At 33.0% G+C, this 22,888-nt stretch overlaps 1 protein-coding gene across 2 annotated transcripts; it reads left to right on the top strand.

The window, feature by feature from the left end:
• The first annotated feature begins 763 nt into the window (after positions 1 to 763).
• Positions 764 to 22,783, top strand: LOC117102119 (atrial natriuretic peptide-converting enzyme-like). Of its 2 annotated transcripts, XM_033242321.1 has the most exons (10): positions 764 to 904; positions 6,268 to 6,390; positions 7,262 to 7,433; positions 8,124 to 8,311; positions 8,721 to 8,834; positions 10,269 to 10,619; positions 14,123 to 14,230; positions 16,380 to 16,490; positions 18,914 to 19,033; positions 21,358 to 22,783. In XM_033242321.1, exons 1-10 carry the CDS (start codon positions 808 to 810, stop codon positions 21,474 to 21,476), a joined length of 1,503 nt encoding a protein of 500 aa, XP_033098212.1. In that variant the 5' UTR covers positions 764 to 807; the 3' UTR covers positions 21,477 to 22,783. The 2 variants fall into 2 exon arrangements, with proteins under 2 accessions (XP_033098212.1, XP_033098213.1); XM_033242322.1 differs by lacking the exon at positions 16,380 to 16,490.
• Positions 22,784 to 22,888: the final 105 nt, after the last annotated feature.

The following is a 22,888-nucleotide window of genomic DNA, read 5'->3' as shown; positions in this document are numbered from 1 at the left end:
AAATGTTTTCCCTCCGGAGCCTGACTTTAAGTAAAGGAACATTGTGGTCAAGGTTGACGAATTTCTGATAAAAACTATGGGCTATAGGCTGTTTACAACAAATATGCCGCAAGACAAATAAATAAATTAAATAAATAAATAAACATGGGGGAAAACATAACCTCCTGCCAACTTCGTTGGCGGAGGTAATGAGATCTTCGGTTATGGAACATTGTGACCAAGTTTGACAAGTTTGTAATTAAAACTATGGGCTGTAGACAAACAAAAAAATAGATTTTTGTTGATTGTAACGTTGAGCTTTGACCCTGACCCTTCAAAATTTATTCAGCTCTAGATATTAGGTAAAGCAACATTGTGGCCAAGTTTGATGACTTTCTGATAAAAACTATGGGTTGTATGCTGTTCACACCAAGCCGACAGACAGATAAATAAACAGGCAAAAATAACCTCCTGCCAATTGGCGGAGGTAATAATAAGATTTAAAAAGCGCCCTCATCCTCATCCCCATTCTCTTCACCTTCCTCATCCTCCTAATCATTCTCATCATCATCATTATTATTAATTTTCACTATTCCCCGATTATTATAAAATCTGGCACAATGGATATGTAAACTTACTGCAAGTTTCCGTCGATGTTATCAACATGAATTCGTCAGACTATGTCAGCTAGTATCCGTTTATGCTATAATAGGCAAATCAAATGAAACTAAATCCACTTTGCAAGGTTGTTCATCATTCGTCCACTCTTTAGCGTAACGGATAAACGTATGATACAAGTAGCTGGCGTGTGATTCTTGATTTCCAACCATGTTGTCTGGAGTAGTCTTGTACATTGCCTTCGGTATTCTTATTTCTGCCGGCACATCTATCTGTTGTATGCATCCTGCTAGCCATAATGGTTTAGGTAAGTCACTTACTCAAAATAGGATCAATTGTGGTAATATCGGTTTGATTTATATTTACTTAATATAACACCTGCCTAAGGAAGATGGCTTATATTACATTATAAAAAAAATATTAATCACATTTATAGTTCTTTAGAGGAATATATGCAATATCCAACTTACCCCTTTTATTCTTGTCCGAACGTGAAGTATTCGGTGACTTGACTTCTTTATAATAATAATAATAATAATAATAATAATAATAATAATAATAATAATAATAATAATAATAATAATAATAATAATAATAATAATAATAATATGTTTATAGCGCTTTTCCAGAAATGATCAAAGCGCTTCACAAGACCAACATCAGAAATATAAAAGATTTCACAATAATTATAGTAATTTACAATATAAAAGTAGTAAAATCAAACCAATAATAATACAATAACGGAAATACAGAAGCCAGTTACAAAAAGATTTACAATAATAGAGAAATTTCGTTGTTATTTGCAATTCAGAGAAATACACATTTCACATTAATAAAAATAAAATAAGTATATTAAAATTCCAAAATCTACTAATCTATAAAACTAAATTCTAAATTCATTATGTAAAATAAATTAAATTAATATCTACAACTATAATTACTTTCCATGTTTATAAAAATATATAATTGCTTATATGATTCTTATTATTATTATTAATAATGTCCCTTGATTCTATGAATTCTGGAGAAACTGATCCATACAGTTTTGTAATTAGACATCGTATTAGCTCTAACTGTTTATTCAAGGAGGAACGGGAAAGGATCTAGTCTAGTTCACCGAGGGAGCTTCTAGGGAGACATCCAATGTTGATAATTCTTTGTGAAAAGAAATCTTTTCCACATTGAAGGGACCTTACAAGTTTTTCTTAAACAATTTTTTGGTATGCATTCTGGTTCTGGTACTTCCTATTTTTTTCCCCAAAAAATAGAATGGGCCTGTAATGTTTTGTTATATTAAACTACTAATGTGATGAATGCAAATGACTGAAGACAGAGAGAGGTTAACTATGACTCGTCTAGTAGCTAGATCTAAAGTGCTTTATTCAAAAATGTTATAAACAGTATATACAAGTGCGTAAATAGAAAGGAATGCCAAAAAACCCCAAAGTTGGTACTTTAATATAAAGTGTGTGTGTTAGTGGTCAATCGGTTATTATAGTAACAGATGGACTGTAGGTTTCAATAGGTAAACTATAGGGTTCAATATATTACATTCTCTCCCTTCTAATTTAACCATTTTCTGGGAGCAGTATATAAGTATTTACGAACTTCCTATTCTAAATATACAATCACCAGTGGTGTCCATCATCTGTTATGAAATTCCAACACATCCCAGCAAAAGTTGCATAAAATGGATAGGCAATATGATCAACATAAAATAGAATCAATGATGTGATTATAAAAAGAATAGTAAATTGTCCAATAATATGCTCATTAAATGTATGGCCATTATAATATTCAACTAATAGTAACTCTAATAAATGAGTAATTATAATCAGTTCTTGTTTGTATCATATCCGTAACGGTCATGTGGTTTTCTAATTCGCAAAGGATATAAACTTGGGGTTGGCCTAACAGTCGGTGTTGGCTCAACGGGTGTTTGTTGAATTTCTACTCTGCTTGGGTTATTGAGTAGTGGTGGTAAGTCCGGCAGACTTATCGTAGGTGGCTCAACACTTTCCAGATCCGTAGGTTGTTCTGTATGTTACTGAGGGTTACTGAAACGTTTTCGTATGTGACCGGCACGACGGCAAACACGCCGATCTGTTAACTTAATTTTATATGAGATTGGGCCAGATTCTGAAATTATCTTCTCCGGTAACCACTTTGGGTTTTGTCCTCTAAAATTTCTCACATACACTTCCTTCCCTCAACAAATGAACGATATTGAACATGGCGAACTTCTGTTTTTCGACAAGATCGGCAACTCGATCCGCAACATAAGGTAATAATAACAGATCCAAATGGGTTTTCATCTTCCGGCCTATAAGTAATTCTGCTGGGGTTTTCCCAGTAGTGCTATGTGGTGTATTCCTATACCTAAAAAGAAAACGTGCTACCTTTATTTCGATGGAACCAGTTGTTGCTCTTTTCAATGCTTCCTTTAAAGAGCGCACAGAACGTTCGGCGAGGCCGTTAGATGAAGGGTGGTATGTGCGATTAAACTATGTTTAATACCATTCTTGGATAAAAAATGTCTTAAATTCGTCACTCTTAAAGCAAGTTCCATTATCAGAAACAAATTTATCTGGCAATACATGAGATGCAAATACTAGTCTAAGTTTATCTACAGTAGTGGAAGTTGTAGAGTAATTTACAGGAATTACCTCGAGCCACTAAGAATATGCATCAACAAAAATCAAAAACATTTTCCCCATAAATGGGCCGGCATAGTCAATATACAGTCGCGACCACGGTCGATTGGGCCAGCTCCATGGATGTAGTGGTTCTTTTGCTGGTAATGACTGATTACGTTGACAACTATCACATTGTTTCGATATGGCCTCTATATCTTGATCCATGTTTGGCCACCACAAAGATACACGAGCGAAACTGTTAAATTTTACTATACCAGGATGACTGTCATGTAGTGCTTGTAAAAGTTGTGCTCTACCAGACGGTGGAATAACGACTCTATTTCCCCACAAGATACGACCATCTTGTGTAGACAGTTCTGCACGTCGTGTCCAATATGCTTATATGCTTTTAAGTTATCTTCATGCGGAATAATATCAGGCCAGCCTTTCTCGACATAGAACAAAATACGAGAAAGTATCTGGTAATGGTAAACGATTGAGTGCATCGGCATTAGCGTGAGCTTGAGTTGGTTTAAAACGTAATGTATGGTTGCTAATTTTAATGCCCATCGCTGAATTCGCGCTGACGCTTGAGTTGGTACAATTCCATCTTCATCAAACAACCCTAGCAATGGTTTGTGGTCCGTTACCAAGGTAAAATGTCGACCATAAATGTATGAATAAAATCGAGTTACGCCAAAAACACATTGTAGTCCTTCCTTTTCAATTTGCGAATACTTTTTCTCTGCGTCCGCAAGTGTTCTCGATGCAAAGGCAACAGGGCTTTCAGGCCCGTCACTTTGGCGATATGTGCTAAAACAACACCTATTCCATTTTTAGAAGCATCACATGATAATATAATTTCCTTTTTGTGATCGTAATGTACGAGTACCCTGGAAGATAAAAGTAATTCTTTTGACTTATCAAAAGTAATTTGTTCCAATTTCCCCAAGTCCAAACCTTATCCTTATGGAGTAATTCATATAGCGGAGCGAGGGTATTAGACAAGTTCGCAAGAACTTCCCATGATATCAATCCTAAGTAGGCGCGAAATTCCGTAAGGTTCTTTGTTTCTGGTGCCTCTTTAATTGCTTTCACTTTGGTGTCTGTAGGGTTCAATCATTGTGCATCAATTGTGTGCCCAAGATATTCCACTGACGGAACCATAAAAACACACTTGCTTTTTTTGAGTCGGAGCCCTGAATTTTTCAGGCGATTCAGAACCTGAGTAAGGGTTTGCAAATGCTCAGCATCGTTTTGCCTGTTATCAAAATGTTATCTAAATAAACAGTGACACCTTTCAGTCCTTGGAGAATTCCTTCCATTACACTTTGGAAAATTGCTGGGGCAGAAGATACTCCAAATGGTAAACGAGTGTATTGATACAGTCCCTTTTAAGTATTGATAACAACATGTTTGCGGGAATCTTTGTCTAACAACAACTGTTGATACGTCATCAACCTTGTTGCGCATGGCATGGGGAACTACCCCAGCTTTACAAAATCTGGGTAAGACATCTTCATTCTCATGAATTTTGGCTTCGATATCTTTCAAAGTACCTAATTCTTCCTTAAATACCTTACCAAACTGGGCCAGGATAGCGTTTAAACCAAGATTGTTTATTACCTTAATTAGTTGCCAGTCCAGTTTTAATAGCTGTAGGCCTAGTCAATTACGTCCTATTAGGCTAGTTCCGTCAGTCTTTACAACTGTCAAGGGTAAGATGCAAATAGTATCATGATATTTAACTTCAACATGTTTCAATTTCTTGGCCTGTATATGTGGGCAATTTCTTTTCGGATGATTTTAGTTTTGCCTCTCTGGCCATAATGAGTTAAATTTTTCATCGGACATTTTTGAAATAGATGCGCCTATATCAATTTCCATTTCAGGTTCAAAACCATCAAGTACAATATTAACTTTGAGTGGTGGAAAACTTGATTTGGCGTGAAGTCCAAACATTAGCTCATATGTGTCATCTATAGGACTATTGTCAGAAGTATCAGTGCAAACAGTTTTAACTGTTTGTGGCTTGCCCCTCTTTGTACTTAAGCAAACTGTGGCAATGTAGCCTACCTTCTTGCAGTAATGACAAGTTGCGTCTTTAAATCTGCATTTGTCTTTGACATTGACATTTATAATGCTTTGTCTATGATGATGATGATCATCGATAATGATAAGGATGACGATGATGAGGAGGAGGAAGAGGAGGACGAGGAGGAAGAAGAGATAAAAAATGATAGGCTAGTTACCAAACCATAAATAAAAAATGTCTGTAAAATATTTTGACAAACCTAAATTTCTAAGAACAGTTCAAGCTAGCCAAATAAATATGTAAACAACTTTCATTATTGAAATATATACTCTGAAAGTAAATTTGCGTAGATTTGATAAATAAAAATGGACATACTAGTAATCCTTATCTATTCATTAACAAAAATAACTTGTTCAATCTTCTAATTAATTTTATTTAGGCCTATCCGGAGTTAGTTTCGACCTAGGCAAACCTTGCTAAAAAGATATACATGACAGACATGATTTTTATGATTTTCAAGATGGCTTCGGCAGCCATTTTTATTTCGACATTTTTCAGAGGTACATAGGAACTAATTTTCTTTTAATATGGTTCCGTTTGCAAAATCTATCGAGAAAAGAAAGTAGGAAGGAAATGTTCACGGACCCCCCTCAAAAGTACTAGAATTTTTCTTGTGTATAAACTTTTTAACTTAAATTGTTATTGTACTTTTTGATTTATGTAAATTGTATTAAGAGTTCGGAGTAAACAATCATCGTGTTGGGCTTTGCCCATGTCTCACTTTAGCCACTCTGTGTGTCATTTTATTTACTGTAAATGTGTTTTATTTTTGTGTCAAATATATTATAACAAAAATTTAATTCTATATATGGCCCTTTTTTTCTGAAATTGATGGACAATGGGTTAGGGTTGTAACAATTTAAATTTTCCTTAAAATTGATAGTATTCATTACTATTATGGTTAGGCATATTCAAAATGTAATTATCCTTCTCAAACAGGAACATGTAGTGGCAATTCATTTATGTGTAATGATGGGAGCTGCATTGAAGGAAGCTATAGATGTGACAGTGATCCTGATTGTCTAGATGGCTCTGATGAAGCAGATTGTTTGAAAATGACTGGTAAACATAAATTATATGGTTATGTCTTGGTTTCTTGAACTGTAACAAAGCAAATATTATTTATCAAATCCATTTTCAAGCTCGAAAAATAGTAGTCTGTTTAAGAATTTTAGGCTTCCTGGTAAGACAAATGTATTTTTAAAAATGCGCCAACCATAGATTTTTGAGATGCTGGGTCAGTCAAGCTAGGGCAAAATAAAGTTATTTTTGTCGAGTTGACCGAAGTCATAATATTGGCTCTGGTTCGAGCGGCACGCCCGCCTATGGTTGTGGTGGTTGAACAAGTCTTTTCGGATAAGTATAAAGTGTAGGCTCAGTGTACACAATTTGGCTCGTGTGCACATAAAAGAACCCTGTACAATTTGACCACCCACACAGGTATAAAGCGCTATATACATCAAACTATATTACATTATATTTGAAATAATTAGAATGTCTACATTTTTGTTAAACCAAATATTTATGCAGGATTATATATCAGAATTATTTTAAATGCAAAAACCAAGATAATTGCCACAAAATTACTGGTATTTATTACTACTTGTAGTACTATTCCAATTTTTAGTGTATATTATTCTTTATTTTGATTTTATCCTTTACCCACTCACCAAGGATTGCCAATAGCGTATATATCTCTGTCTTAATAGTGACAATGGCTTTTACAATGTTTTACACAAACTAAATCTCAATATGAGGCTTAGGAAGTGGACTAAAACACTGGGCCCTAGATTATAAAGCAAGCATCTTAACCACCAAGATATTCAACTCCAGTCCAATATCAAATATGCAAATTTAATTGTTTTGGTCAAAATAAAATACATTGGTAGGAATTATTTTTAATGAAAATAACATATTTTGTGTTTCTTTGTAGAGGAGCCAGTAGTTCCTCCCCAATGTTACAACATTACTAGTGTGATATGTGGTGACATCCTTATCTCACATAAGGCTATATTCCCAAACACATATGCACATAACACACAACAAGCTGAAGAATTGCTAAACGAGTTTAAAAGTGAAGCGAGCTGCCACCAGCATTCAATGAGGTAGGTTTTGAAAAAAAAACACCATCATTTTCTTCATTATTAAATAATAAAATACAAATAAAAGTTCTCTGTTTAATTCAATTAATTATTCATTCAATCTAATTGACATACAGTACATAAAATCTATTAATGCGATTTTTATGTGATATTGATTGTTTTAGTAAACTAGAATTAAGCTATTAAAGGTCTTTAATAATAATATCAAATTAGTTGTAATTATAGCTATGTTTACACAGGTTAAGATCTCAATAAAATTGTTTCAAAGAAAGATTTTTACGTGTTAATATTTTATAATTCTTTATCAATCATTATTTCTATACGAAGCAGCTATCACTGTGATGAATATACAGACTCTCCTCATTAATCTGATGAACCTTCGTATCTGCATACTTGTATTCTTTACTGATTAGTAATAATGATGTAATAATAAAAATAATAAATGTAATAATAATAATTATATTTAATAACTAATAATTAAAATGAATACTAAATGATAATCATGGTTTCGATGTTCCCTTTCTTTACCTTTTTATTGTAGGTTTGTAATTGTTTTCTGAACATGATTACAACTAAATTTATTGAGACAAGAGGATACAAGTGGTGGCTTAACGCCCCTTCACCCTTCTGGTTTCGTTACTGTATACTATTAATCAAATTGACTGAATAGGGACCCATTGTTGTATTTTTTAGACTTATTTGTGCACTTGTGTATCAAGGGTGTGACGATGATGATGGAGCTCCAGTGCACCCATGTGATGCAATGTGTCAAGACGTTCTTTCAGCATGTTCACGATCCTTTCAAGCTGTAACACAGAATAACAACATTTTTGAGATTTCTTGTTTGGCTTTACCAGATACAAACTGCTTATCTGCACCAGGTATTATATCATTAATGAAATTTGGCATTTTAATCTTTTAAAATTAGATTTTTAATTTTGGGAGTTTAGTCCAATCTATGTCTTCGACTTATAAATGTTACTATTTTGTAGGTTAATCATAGTAGTCGTATATATTTTATATTAATGCCATGCGGTGCTTCAATCTGCGATGCTAGAAGTTGGTCTAAATATTTAAATGTTTGCATTTAATGTACTAGTATATAGTATAATAGTGTTTAATAAAAACAGTTAAATAGGCACTAGAAAATAGGAAATAAGAATACTGTACATATTTTTAAAAAAATAAATAAAATAAAGTCCAAGTACCCAGATTGAAATAAGTAGTTTACATAGAATTAGGTATAATTCTGGTGTATTGATTGTTCATCTTTACCTTTACCTTTTATAGGGTATTGTAGTGGTTTTCTATGTTCTAACAATCATTGTATACGAAGCATCTATTACTGTGATGAATACAATGACTGTTCTGATTTATCTGATGAATCTTCCTGCCAAAATACAGGTATGAATTACGGTACTGATTAGTAGTACAGTAGTAGTTAATAAACCTATTTTAGATAGCCTCAACGTGCCTCCCAACGTGCGGAGGCTATTGTTTTTATCTATGTTCGTCTTCATGTTTTCGTCGGGGGTGGCACCAGTGGGACCCCCGTCTGGAAGAGCTGCACCCCCACCCTCCCATGTCGGAGAGAAAAAAACAATTTGTCGGGGAGAAAAAGAAATGTATATGTATCTTCTACATTATTAGTAGACTCGAAAATTGATTAAATATGCCTTTAAAACCCCTTAATTATCATATTGTTTTGGATAATTTATGTTTATTCTCTCCCAAACAGCATTTCATGTTAATCTGTTATGCACAGTGACGACACCACTCTGTTGTGATAATAAAATTTATGATTTTTGAAACAACATCAAATATTTCCAAATTTAATAATGTTCTGTGAGCTTTGATAACTTTATTGAAAGAGTTGATTCTTTTAAATACTTGAGTGTTACTTTTGATCCCCAGCTTACATCTCTGAATAACTGAGGGAGAAATACATTATTATTTTTGTTTGTTTTTCTCGAAATTGATTAAAAACACTCAAAGTCAGACAAATAATCATCTTTTAGTTCCACTATGTGCACATATGTCAAGGAAAATGGACCTTTTATTCTTAAGCATCTATGAACTGGAACTAACTACCAGCAACATAACTAGAGATTTCCAAAATTTCTGAAGTATTTTAAAAAATGCTTTCATTTAGTTTATAGGCCTCTCCTCTATTTTGTATTTAATTCATGTTTTTTTTTAACATCATCATAATCATCAACACTAAATGTCTTGCAACAAAGCGCACTCAACAAGACTTTTTCAGTCAGAACGATCTGTAGTTAACCAGTATGTTCATAGACCTGTTTATTTTTCTTTTAATGTCCCTTTTTGTCTTTATACATGTGGTTTTGGTGGACTGACTTTTTCCATTGATACGGAATGGAACATACATTTTTCTTTTTCAATTAAAAAACACTTTTGTATATTCTTGTACATTGGGCATGCCATCCAGAATAAAAAAAGTTGAATAAATATATGTGTTAAACAAGCAAACTTGCAAACGGTGCACAGATTGGCTCTGATTCTTTGCAATCTAGTAAACTCATAAACGAGTGCACTGATTGTCTCTGATTCTTTATAATGTGCACAGTTGCACTTGTCTGTATTACTTTATTAACAAGAAAAAATTGCAAACGACGCACAGTAAAATTATGTTTTAAACAGTATTTCAAAACCATTTATACTGGTCCTATTTCAAGGGTTATTTATTTATTTTTTTGGGGGGGGGGTGCAGTAGAAACAATCCTTTGAAGCAAATGATCTGGTTTTAAATTATATTTTTCAATATTGAATTTAAGCCTGTTAAACAAAATGTTCATGTGTATTTTCTTTTTACAGATTTGCCATCTTACGTATGTCACCCTATAAATGTTAAAAGCTGTGGCAGTTATTTGCCTTATGCCTATGCTGCTTTTCCAAATGCTTACTCTCAATCATTTGAACTTGCGGATCAAGTAATTAACCGACTTCTCCCTTGTGCATCCTGCCATGGCAACATGGTGTCTTTAATGTGCAACTTATTGTTCCCTGAATGTGATGGCTACGAATATGAACCATGTATTGACCATTGTATTGATGTCATCAGTTCTTGTCAAGATGCATTTATAACTTTACAGCTCGAGTTGAATTTTACAAAACCAATCACATGCGAAGATTTACCAGCGACTAGATGCTTAGCTGCAGGTGGAAGTAAGATTACTTCTCTATAAACAATTAATTAATTTATATATATATATATCTGTCTCTTATGATGACATATATATTATGCAATAAAATACTACAGGGAGGCTATTGTGTCTGCCCATGCTTTTTTTTCCCTGACGATGTCGCTATCATTTTTATTGTTGATAGTAAACTTTTACCACGATAACTAACGTTTTGTAGGTTCGATTGATTTCAAGTTTGGCAGAATACAAGTCGGTAATAAGAAGACGGAGCTTATTGATTTTTGTACCTGCATGATTATGCTAATTATTCATTTACATATTTAATGTAATATTATATTTGTTCAGTATATTTGCATTGTTCCCATTAATTTACATGAAATTTTAATATTTGATGTGCTTAATACACAAAATCAATGAATCAATTTGCAGTTGAAATGCAAAATTATTCTTCATAATTTTTTTTAAATTTATAAACTGTTAATTAATATCAGTTTAAACTCCTGCTCAAATTCATAAGTGAAAAACCCTCTAAAGGCCCTCTTAAAATCCAGTATTTTTTTTATTAAGCTTCACACATGTTCATTGCGAGGAATTTTGATACTCTTTAGTCATCGTTTTAATCAGATGTATAAACAGTGACATAGCGCATGAGCTCTCAGGGAGCCCTTAGGGTCACTGCTATTACATAGCACTTTGCTACGGAGCTTTACCAATGACATACGCCTGTTTTTCTGGTGCCAATGTCCATTCCCCAGTACAATTTGGTCTGAGAGAGGCCACTTGGATCACTCCCTCCCCCAACTTTCATATTTCTGCCGAACACTTTACTACAAATAACTGTAAAGATTCAAAGGAGTATAGGCTGTGTAAAAGTGGACCAACTGGGCAAAGCGGTGAAGCCGGTTGGATTGCAGTTTATGGGCAACCAAAACAAAGATAAAAACAACCTTGTGATATCTGCTTACATAAATGTCTCTTCCGTACCTCCATGAAGGGCTGGTTTAGTTTTCAAATCTGGTCTTTTTTTGAATGATCATTATTGATGGAGTTGCTTTCATTTTTATGTTCATTTAGTCTAATTTTAAATGGCCTTTTTGTTTCCCCGATGTACACAGCCTGGCAATTTTGACATCCAACTGAATAAATGCCCTAGTACACTTCATCATCTGGATTTTTTCCGGGGAGTGGACAAAATATGTAGATTATTTGTCGGCTTATTTAATACCCTGTTATTTTGTGATTTTTAGAGTCCTCTTAATTTTTCAAATAGCCCATTAACATATGGGATACAAATGTTTCCCCTAGTTTTTTCTCTTGTTTGTCTTTGTGTTCTCTTTGTTGTTTGTTGCCCCTTAACATTCATTTGTGCTTTTACGTTGTCTATTGTTCTCGAAGGGTAACCAAAAGAGTGTAACGCTTCTTTTATGGTTTGTTCGTCTCTGCTTTGGTCTTCTCTGTCTGTGATAAGATTATCTGAGGTATGTATGTAGTTACTCCGAAATTGGAGTATCTTTGCCCGCATCGATTTTGGAGGTTTTGCGTACTATAGGCAAAAACTTCAAAATCGGAGTTTTAAAACTTTTATTTAAACAAGCTCTCTCTATAGGCCTATAGAGAGAGCAAAACGAGCATGGCAAAACTTTTAATCAAACGTCCGATTTCGTAGGTTTTGCGTATAGTACTAAAAACCTCCGAAATCTGTGGGTTGGTTAAATGTATGAAAACTCCGATTTTGAAGTTTTAGGGTATAGTACGCAAAACCTCCGAAATCGGAGGGTTGATTAAATGTTTTGCTCTTAATATGGAAAGAGCTTTGTTTTATTTAATAATAGGCCTTCGCAGAATCTCCGAAAATGGAGATTTCATTCAGAGTTTGAAAACTCAGATTTTTTAGTTTTCGCGTATAGTACGCAGAAACTCCGAAAACGGAGGTTTGATTGAAAGTTTGAAATCTATGATTTTGGAGTTTTCGCACATAGTACACAGAAACTCCGAAATCGGAGGTTTTATTGAAAATTTTGAAACTCCGATTTCGGAGTTTTCGCGTATAGTACGCAAAACCTCCTAAATCTGACTCGGGGTTGGTTAAACGTTTGAAAATTCCGATTTTGGAGGTTTTGCGTATTGTAAAATTCTCAAAAATTTGAAATCTACACTTTTTGAGTTTTCGCTTATAGTACGCAAAACCCGAAAAATCGGAGGGTTGAATTAAAGTTTTGCTCTCTCTATATAGAGGGAGCTTGTTTAAGTAATAGTACGCAAAATCTCCAAAATCGGAGTTTTGTGGAGGGCGCAGACACTCCAAAAAAATGGAGTAACTACAAACATTGAGGAATCTTTCCTATTGATGTGAGTACAGACTACACTTAGCTTGTGCTGGATGGGATTATGATTAGTATAGTGTAGGTATTGGTGTGTATGTTGGCTTTCTGAAGACCTTAGTGTCTAATGTATAGTCAGATGTAATATGGATACTGATGTCTAAAAGAATAAAATATTGTTTGTCATGGGCTCCATGTTGAATGCTTGTTTATACTCTTTACATGGTTTAGTGTTTTAGTAATGTGTTTGGATTGTATGATGTAAAGTACATCATCAACATCTGGTCCAAAACCGTGGTTTGATGGGATCAAAAGCGGATGTTATGGCAAGTTGTCCAAGGTGTTTCATGAAGAGATTGACTACTATTTAAAATTCAAATACAATTCATTTATAATATGAAGTCACTGAAATGCAATTCAATCAACAATAGTTATATATCCTCCAAATATTATTTCATTATGCAATGTTAAAAACAAATTTTCTTTTTTTTTAAATTTTTAATATTGAGCTTTCCAATTGATAAATGTTGCATGAATAGAGTAACGACTTGAATTAAGGGTAAATTTTACGGAATGGATTAGAATCCTATATGAAAGTACATGAAAAACAAAGAAAAAGAAATCCTATGGTTAAGGGTCAAAATTGATGAGATTGGTTTATACGAAGCAACACATACATTAGGCCTATACTGATGTGTACTCTTAGGATAAGTACCGTAACTTATAGTGTATTTCTCAAAAGGTGTCAAAATATATGTGTGTCCCCTTAATAGGGCTTATACAATCATTTGGCGCTCTCAGAAAATTTCCCCGTCCCCTTAATCGGGGGTGTGGTCGTGGTATTCAAAAGTGAACGTAAGAAAATTCAAAACACCTGTAGATCCAAACGACCACATAGAATCGGACTCCTAGCCTCAAAGCTATTGGTTTTTATTAATTTGTGTTGTGACATGAACAAAATAATTAAGGCTTTGGATGTACGTTAAATATATAATTTCAACTGATTCATAAACATTGTCATTGTTTTTTCGGGGTTTTTTCATATGTATTGTGTGTTTATGTTTTACTCTCCTCTTTTTGAGGTGTATTCAATAAATCAATTAATCGATAACTAATTGACAATGTTACCAACAATGCAAATAATTTATATGGTAATTAACCAATAGAGTATTTAAAATATCAACATTACCATTATTATTCACAGTGTGTGCACAAGAGGACTTCCAATGTACTGATGGTAAATGCATTCCATTTGGACTAACCTGCGACAGTCATGAGGATTGTTTGGATAACACGGATGAATCCAATTGCAGTAAGTTGTGTTATTGCATGAATTTGCTGTTATGCTTTCTAAAATAATCCAGCCAATAAAAGAACACACCAAATAAACTGTTAATGAATACAACATTGTATTGAGGTATTAGATACTCATATTTTATGACCATTGTAATGAAAAGAAAATTAAAGTGGTACGGTCACATATCAAGATCGTCCGGAATTGCCAAAACATTCCTGCAAGGAACTTGTAGACAAAGAAAGAGATGGGAAGACAACATCACAGAATGGACAGGCTTAAAGCTAAGTGACACACTACGGAAGATGGAGGATCGAGAAGGATGGAAGGAACTGGTTGGTAGGTCATCTACGGTGTCCCAACGGTCAACTTGACTATGGGATGATGATGATGATTTTATATGCAATCAAATTTGCTATTTGTAAAATTGATGTAGGTCTGTACGTACAGCATGTCGGAACAAAATCATGTTTGCTATTTTTCTGTATATTATATATATATGCAGATATTACCATTCTACTTTAGCAGAGAAAACAAATTGTCTTTGTTTTTTTCATGACTCAAACATTATGTCGTCGGACAGTACAGTACTGTGTTATGTATTCTCAGTGTTGTATAATAATAATGAACAAAGTAATCTGAATTGATTGCATCCAATAAATACAATTCAAACAATCTTATTTCTGTTCATTGAATTTTCCCAGCAGTAGCTCGAAATGCTACTGTTTTTGTTCTGATTATTTAATTTTTTCTTTCATATCGTTTTTCCTATCTTTTTGCCCTGTAGTTTGGTCACTTTCCATGCTTGGACCTTTTCCATACTTTGTCAAAGCACAAACCATATATCGAGGATCCCTTCTAATATTTAATGTCAATCTATAGTGGATTGTGGATGTGAGGACCAATTAAAAGGATTTAAGGGAAAACGCTCTACATTAGATATTTCAAAAAAAGGTCAGCCGATCTGAATGAAACTTTCGGGAAAGGTTAACCAAGTTCCAAGGACAAAATCATTTTGCTTTGATGACGATCCACTTTAGGGTGTAAATATGAGGGTCATTTTAATTTCTAACGATCCATTTTTGTGGCGATCCGGAGTAGAGTGTGGATATGAGGACCATTGAAAGGAAAACGTCCCCGACCAAATATTTCTGAAACGGATCAACCGATCTGAATGAAACTTTCGGGAAAGTTTGACCAGGTTACAAGGAAAATATTACTATGTGTTGGTAACGATCCAATTTAGGGTGTAAATGTGAGGGTCATTTAAAATGCTGACGTCCAAGACTTAATATCTCTAAAAAAAAAACCTATCAGTGGGTCTAAATAAAACTTTCTATAGTTTGTCAAGGTCTAGTAAAGATAACATTTTGTGACGATCCGGAGTAGGGTGTGGATGAGGACCATTCAAAAGAAAACGTTCTAAACCAGATGTTTAAAAAAGAATAAAATGATCTGAATTAAACTTTTGGGAAAGTTTAACCAAGTTACAAAGAAGAAATTATTATACTTGAAGATGATACATACTCAGGTGTGGAAGTTTAGGCATCTCAAAAAGTGACCAATGGATCAAAATGAAACTCTACAGAATGGTTTGTCATGGACCACTAAAAAAATAATTGTTAGTTGCGATCCAGCGTAGGGTGTTGTCGTGAGGGTCATGTAACGGCAGACATCCCAGTTCAGATATCCCAAAAACTGATCTGGATGAAACTTTCTGACAGTATTTTATAAATCTTAGTGACAATCTACATTCGGGTGTGAATTTCATGGTCATTAAAATTGCTAAGGTCCCAGACCTAAATACCCCTAATAATTTATAAATGGATCTAAATGAAACTTGTAGAATAGTTAAATCAACTGCAGCTAGATTAAATGCAAAATTACGTGATAAGCATGAACAATTTTCGCTTTCAATCACTGAACTACTATGAACTACAAATGCACCGACCTACTCAAGGTCGGCTCATATAGCGCGCAATGGTTCTCCATATCACCCTCGCTATTTTTACATTATAATCTTTAATGATTTTGTTGTTGCAATTTCAACATTATTTCTCATTATGGCAACGAGGAAAGGCCCTGTGTCCTGTTGTACAAACCGACATAGTAAGTTTAGTTTTTTAGTTTTTCTTTCTTTCCTAACATCTTCGTCTGCCTTTCCCAGCATGCACCGATGTACAGTACACGTGCACTGACACAGGTATATGCCTAGAGTACTATGAAGTTTGTGATGGTATAGAAAATTGCCTTAATGGCGAGGATGAAGCCCTTTGTGGTACGTATTGACACCAGAAACATCATATTTCAATTATTTCATTTGTGTAACAAATGTACATGCTAGTTTTATTATTGCTTAATCATTCCTGTTCATTAATAGTTTCCAAAGCTGTTAAAATGTTTTAGTAGATCGTCTATATTGCCTGACTTGCTATCATTACTCAGTGCATTATTACTTTTGCTATGTATAGAATTTCATTCATTGTCATATACTGTAGCCACGCTTCCCAAATTATGGGTCGCGAGCAGGCTTGCAAACAGATTGTCAATTCATATGTGCTAATGAACACGGTTGATATGAATTTAACAGATCCGATGGCTAGAAAACGCCACTGCCCCGGTGTATTTTGGTTGATATAATGGTAATCACAGGGCTAAAAGTTTATGGTTTACGTTTATCAAATATATTAACTAAAAATTGGAAATATGTTATGCTATATTTTCGGGATTTTAGGTCAGTCAGGCTTGAGCTTGGAATCTTTTTTTTTAACTCAAGTTTCTTATTTTAACATTGTAGTGAAGAGGGACTATCAACAGTGACAAATTCAAGTAAGACCCCCTAAATTTTTCAAAAGAAAATTGTATTCAAATTTAATTCTTAAGAGTGTTATTTCCGGCCATTTAGATACCATAATCATAAAAGGTCTTACGTCAGCCCCAACCATAGTTGTCTGAACTGGGGCGCTATGCGCAAATGTCCGTCTCTCAGCCCCCTCTATTATGAATTCGGCCACTGATATGGTAAGCAAAAATCGATGTCGAGTAGTCATTTTTAAAACGTCAGCATCCGATCTCGGTGGTCTTATAAAAGTCACTGTACATTTAATATCAAATTATTAGATGGGTCACGTCGAGAGTGTGGGATATCATAACTTAGGTGCCAGAAGAAACAGTTTGGGAAACGGGGCTATAGATATGGTTGTATATTATAATTATATATATTATAATTATATATATATACATATATATATCATACGAGATATTATATAAGTACAGCATAAGATTGTATAAGTAACAATTCATATGTTATATGTGCATATGGTAATGCACATATATGTGCATATGATACTGTCTTATGCACATTTGACATAGAGATTTGACTTTTGAAACACTAACACATATTTCGTGTTTTCGTTTTTTTAATCTATATATGGGCAATTCCATGAAAAAGTGGATAAAAAAATAAAGTTAATGTAAGCAAGCCAAATGTCTCCAATTTGCATTGTATATTAAAGAACGTGCGTGGAAAAACTAAAATCTAATAGTTTACAGGATGTCTACGCAAAATCTGAGCCGAAAACCAAAACGATGCAAAATTTACCTGAAAATAATGCAATTTTTCAATACATGTTATTTAATTTACAGGAAGGTTTTCAATTCAGTTAGTACTGTATGTAGTAGTTCATTACATAATTTTTATGTGAAAAAGTTTTTAACAATAATATTGATTCATTCAAGCTACAGGAACATCTAAATAATTGCATGTAACGTAAGTTATCAAAAACGGATTTTTTTTATTCACGTGGCTCAAGTTTCATGTTGTGAAAGTTGTCAGTAATTTTTTTTCCTCCCTCCTCATGTCACTATATATATCAGAAAAGTAGGCCTACAGTATAGCAAAAATTTTCTTTTATTATCTAGAAAATTGTAAAATAGGATCAAAACATAATTAAAAAAAAAATCGGTGATAGGGGATCACCCTGGAAGATGCCTTTGCGGAATGGAAAGTGTTCGGAGGTCCATTGTTTAGATGAGACTTTACCAGAAATATTATTATAAAGGTTTAGAATATGTTCAAAATATCTGTTGAATAAAATGTTGTGTTCTATTGCCCATATGTATTTTTATTTTACATAAACGATTTTTTTTATATATAACTATAAATATGAATTATATTAATATGTCAAGATAGTGTATTTTGTAATAAGTGTGATTAATTGTTTTTGTACAGTAAATATAAATACTTTAGATCATTTTGTTTTCTACAACACATTTTATAACTCTTTCTAAAAAAATAATTTGAAGGGAAAAACTCAGTTTTTAAATACAGTGTTCAAAATAGAGTGATTATTTCTTAAAACACCCCTTTCATTTCATTTCATTGTTTATTAGGTTTGTTAAACAACAAAATGTACATAAGAGAAAGTTACAAAAATAATACTGAAATTTGGGGAGACCAGGGTCAACCAAAACGAACCAAATCACTGTACCTAAGGCAATTGACCCACCCCCAAATTCTGCAACATACACAACATTACATAAAAAATTATGGAAAAAACAACATTCAGTGTATTAGAAACTGCAATTTGCTTATTGGTCAAGAGAGGTTTTTTTTATTGATCAATGTTTTCTCAATTTATAATCACCTAAAATCTTCTAAATTATGTGAAAAGGCGTTCAAGTATGTAGCATCTATTTCAGATAACGGATGTCCAGGAGGCTTTTTCCGCTGTGCCAATGAAACCATTTGTATTCCAAAATCTTATGTTTGTGATGGAGTGAAAGATTGCAAACGGTGGAATGATGAACATGATTGTAATTGTAAGTACTTTATTCATCATTGGTATTTTTGACACATTGAATAATTTCATCCACATTTAAAATTATCATTTAATGTACATTTAATATTGCAAGTCTGACAATGTATGGATAATGCAAGTGTGATAGATGTCCCAGAAAAGGTTTTTAAGATTTTTAACGGAATTGTGTTAAAATTCATTTGGAATGACTCCACAGAAAGGTTAAACGTAAAACGCTAATTGGAAATACAAACGTTGGTGTGTTGAAAGCACCTGATTTCTACACTCAATGCCTTGCACTTAAGTTTCAATGGATAAAAAGGTGGCTATGTGGCGAAGATGGTTTATGGAAAGATATTCTAAAGTATTATATGCAGAAATTTGCACCCCTGAAATCCCCATGCACATTATTTGTCTACAGATAAATGATAATATACATCTTAAAAATTTTCCAAAAATTTTATGCTGATGTGCTTTAATCAATTGTACTAGAAAATAAAACCAACATTTCGCAACTTGGAAATTTAGATGTAAATGAAATAAAGAAACAACTGCTATGAGGAAATGAAGCCATTAGATTGAAGAACAAACCGTTGTTTTTTAGTGAGTAGATTAATTCCAATATAATTTATGTGGGTGATATATGTGATGGAAATAGAATAAAACCACAACTATGATAAAAGCAGCTCTTATAAATCAAAGAAATTGGATTATACAGGTAAAACAGGTTTTAGATGCAATACCAAAACCGTAAATAGAGCAAATATGTAATAAGATAAACAACAAGCCTTCAATTATAAACGATGAGTTCTTAAAGGTTAATTCAAAAACATATTATGCTAAACAAATACAACAAATATTATGTGAACCAACTTCCCAAAAGCAATTGGAGAATATCTTTCAAGGTAAACATATTGACTGGGATTTAATATGGAGTAATAAGGTCTTCAGAATAAAAGAAAAAAAAATAGCAGAGATGAATTTTAACTTATTACATAGAATCTTACCAAATAATAAGAGGTTGGTTGTATGGAACATAAAACAAAACCCTAATTGTAATTTATGTAAAAAAGGGGGAAAATGAGAAGCATATGTTTTATGAGTGTCAAAGACTTAAAGGTTATTGGGATTGTGTAGCTAACATAATCAACAAACTGGAAAACCAGAATGTAAAAATGATTTCGTATACTGATATTGTATGTGGAGTTAAGAATGTTAAAAGCAATGAATTACATTAGCTTATGTAATTTACAAATCATGGTTAAAAGCAAAAGGTAAAATAAAAAATGTTAATTTAAACAGGATGTTCATTGCTGAGCTAAAATTAAGGTGGAATCTATAGTCTAAATTAAAGGAAATGTAATGATGTGAATTGAAAAAAACCTAAAAATTGTTAAATGAATAAATTAATTTGTTTAAAAATTAAGATGGAAATGAAAATATGTAGAACTGAGATTAATTTGTTATGTCTTATATAGATATTTAAGCAAATTTTTATGATTAAAGGAAATGTAATGAGGCGAATTGAAAAAAATAGAACGTGTTAAATTAAAATAAATTATTTGTAAAAAAAATAAGATGAAAATGAAAAATGTACGAAAACTGAGAATAATTTATTATGTTCTTATATTGATTTTATGTAAATTTTTATGGTTTATATAATAATGATACAATAATGGGAATAAAGGTGGCTTTGCCAGAAAGAGAAAAAACAATCACTGCGGCCAACCCTCTTAAGGGGGACACTTTCTGAGTGTGCCAAATGGTCAAATAACCCCTATTAAAGGGACACTTATGTAAGTCTCATATAAAAATAAAATGTATGGATTTCAGAAGCCTATTTAAATGGATTTGAGAAGCTTATTCAATCAATTTAAAGAAAATAACAAAAACAAAATCATAGAAATTAATTGAAATAACTTAAGTAAAATAACAATTAAGTTATGCATAAAAAATTATTAATTTAAAAATGTATACATGTATATAAATGTACAGATGGCTCTATCACACTGATCTCAATTTTAGATGTGTGTATTAAATACTAAAGTTATATCGACATACCTGTAATGTATAAAGTGCAACCATTTGCTTCCAGTCGGTGGCACTACCATTAACTTCCGCTCAACCATGAAATAGACATCCTGTCAATACAATTCTTCAGTATGCCATTATGGGCCATTATCCACTACCCAACATTGCAATACCAAGCAATACAAATAAATTACAATAAAAATTTTACAAGATAGTTAAGAATAGAGTGTAAAGACGAGTTAATTAATACATCTACACCATTTTTTATTAAATATATATCTCGACTGCATTTAATTTTTAAAATTTTCTTATTAGTTTGTGGCGAGTTTGAGTTCCAGTGTAAAGATGATGGATATTGTCTTCCCAACTTTTACGTATGCGATGGTATTGATCATTGTTTTGACGGCAGTGATGAGCTGTGGTGTGGTGTATGAATATCTTCTGTTGATATTTGATAGTACAGTAGCTTATACAAGATTCAGTGGGCTGAATATAGTGGATAGTAAATGCTAAAATTGCAAGTGGGCTGAATATAGTGGATAGTAAATGCTAAAAGTCCAAGTCGGCTGAATTCGATAGTAAATTCTAAAAGTCCAAATGGGCTGAATATATTGGATAGTAAATGCTGAAAGTCAAAGTAAGCTTAATATATTGGATAGTAAATTCAAGTTGGCTGAATATATTGGTTAGTAAATACTTGAAGTCCAAGTGGGCTGAATATAGTGGATAGTAAATGTAATGATTCTTTTAATACAATGTACCTGTCAGTTTTATGAATTTGTTCAACCATGAAGCCTCTGTTAATATTGTGTTACTATGTTACTATTTATTTCCAGCCGTACCTCCTGACTTACCTGGTTCAGCGCCCTCTCGGGGAGCACTAGGCTTTTTCACAATGCATTTATAAGACAATATTCGTTGAGAGCTATGCTACACGATTTACCATCATATTCTTAATATTCGAACACTGTATATACCTTTCTTTGATGATCTATATATAGGCTTATTTTATATTTTATTTCAATTTGCAATAAACAGCGAGTGGCCCGCCACTTACAGAATGGAAACAAAATACCGATACAAATAAACTAATAAAAATATGAGCAAAGTCACATTAAATCTAAAAAACGTACTCTAGTTTGCCTATGTGTAATAGATTTGATCTTATTTTTATATACTCCAACAAATATATCTAATGAAAATCCTCTTTGTTAAGATTGTTATACAATCTTGGTAATCTAATAATTAACTCATTTCAGTAACATTGACTCTGGCAAAAGAAATTGTGAAAAATTCAATAATGGTATTACGGCACCTTGGGGTTTAGAGAAATACCAAATAAGGATGTTAAATAACTAACATTTAAATAAAAATGTTAAATTCAGAAAATTACGCCGACTTTTAAATGAAGGAAGATTGATAGAACCTTTTCGAACATTACATACCCTTGAAGCAAATTTAACGAAGCGGAGTTAAATAAAGTCAATTTTGGAAGCTTGTTTTGAACTGATGTTGTTACATAACTCTACAAATTTCAACTTGTGGTCTAAGGAATTCAACAGTGAGATATGAGTATTTACATTTTTGATATGCTAGCAATTTTCTAATACTAAAGTCCTAATACTTATTAACATATTTAATTAACTAAAAAAACTAACCTTTCCGAGCCACTAGGGGCTCAATGGGCTGGAGCTTATCCCCAGTTTCCGTAGTGTTTGCTGGTTCCCATTTATACAACTGGGTGGACTGAAGCAATGTAACTAATGTGTCTTGCACAAGGACACAATCATATTTAATTAACACAAGTGTTACTGTCATATGATTTACCTTGTGAAAAACAAATATA

Source organism: Anneissia japonica, unplaced genomic scaffold, assembly GCF_011630105.1.
Source record: "Anneissia japonica isolate Jap-2015-1 unplaced genomic scaffold, ASM1163010v1 scaffold171446_len717541_cov154, whole genome shotgun sequence".
NCBI classification, from domain to species: Eukaryota; Metazoa; Echinodermata; class Crinoidea; order Comatulida; family Comatulidae; genus Anneissia; species Anneissia japonica.
The sequence above is the reverse complement of the archived record's forward strand: the minus strand, read 5'-3'. Positions and strand labels throughout refer to the sequence as shown.

Coding starts and splice junctions, on each gene's coding strand:
- LOC117102119 (XM_033242321.1), top strand. CDS start 808: ATGTTGTCTGGAGTAGTCTTGTACATTGCCTTCGGTATTCTTATTTCT. Junction 7,434..8,123: donor TGCCACCAGCATTCAATGAG/GTAGGTTTTGAA, acceptor TGTATTTTTTAG/ACTTATTTGTGCACTTGTGT. Junction 14,231..16,379: donor CACGGATGAATCCAATTGCA/GTAAGTTGTGTT, acceptor TGCCTTTCCCAG/CATGCACCGATGTACAGTAC.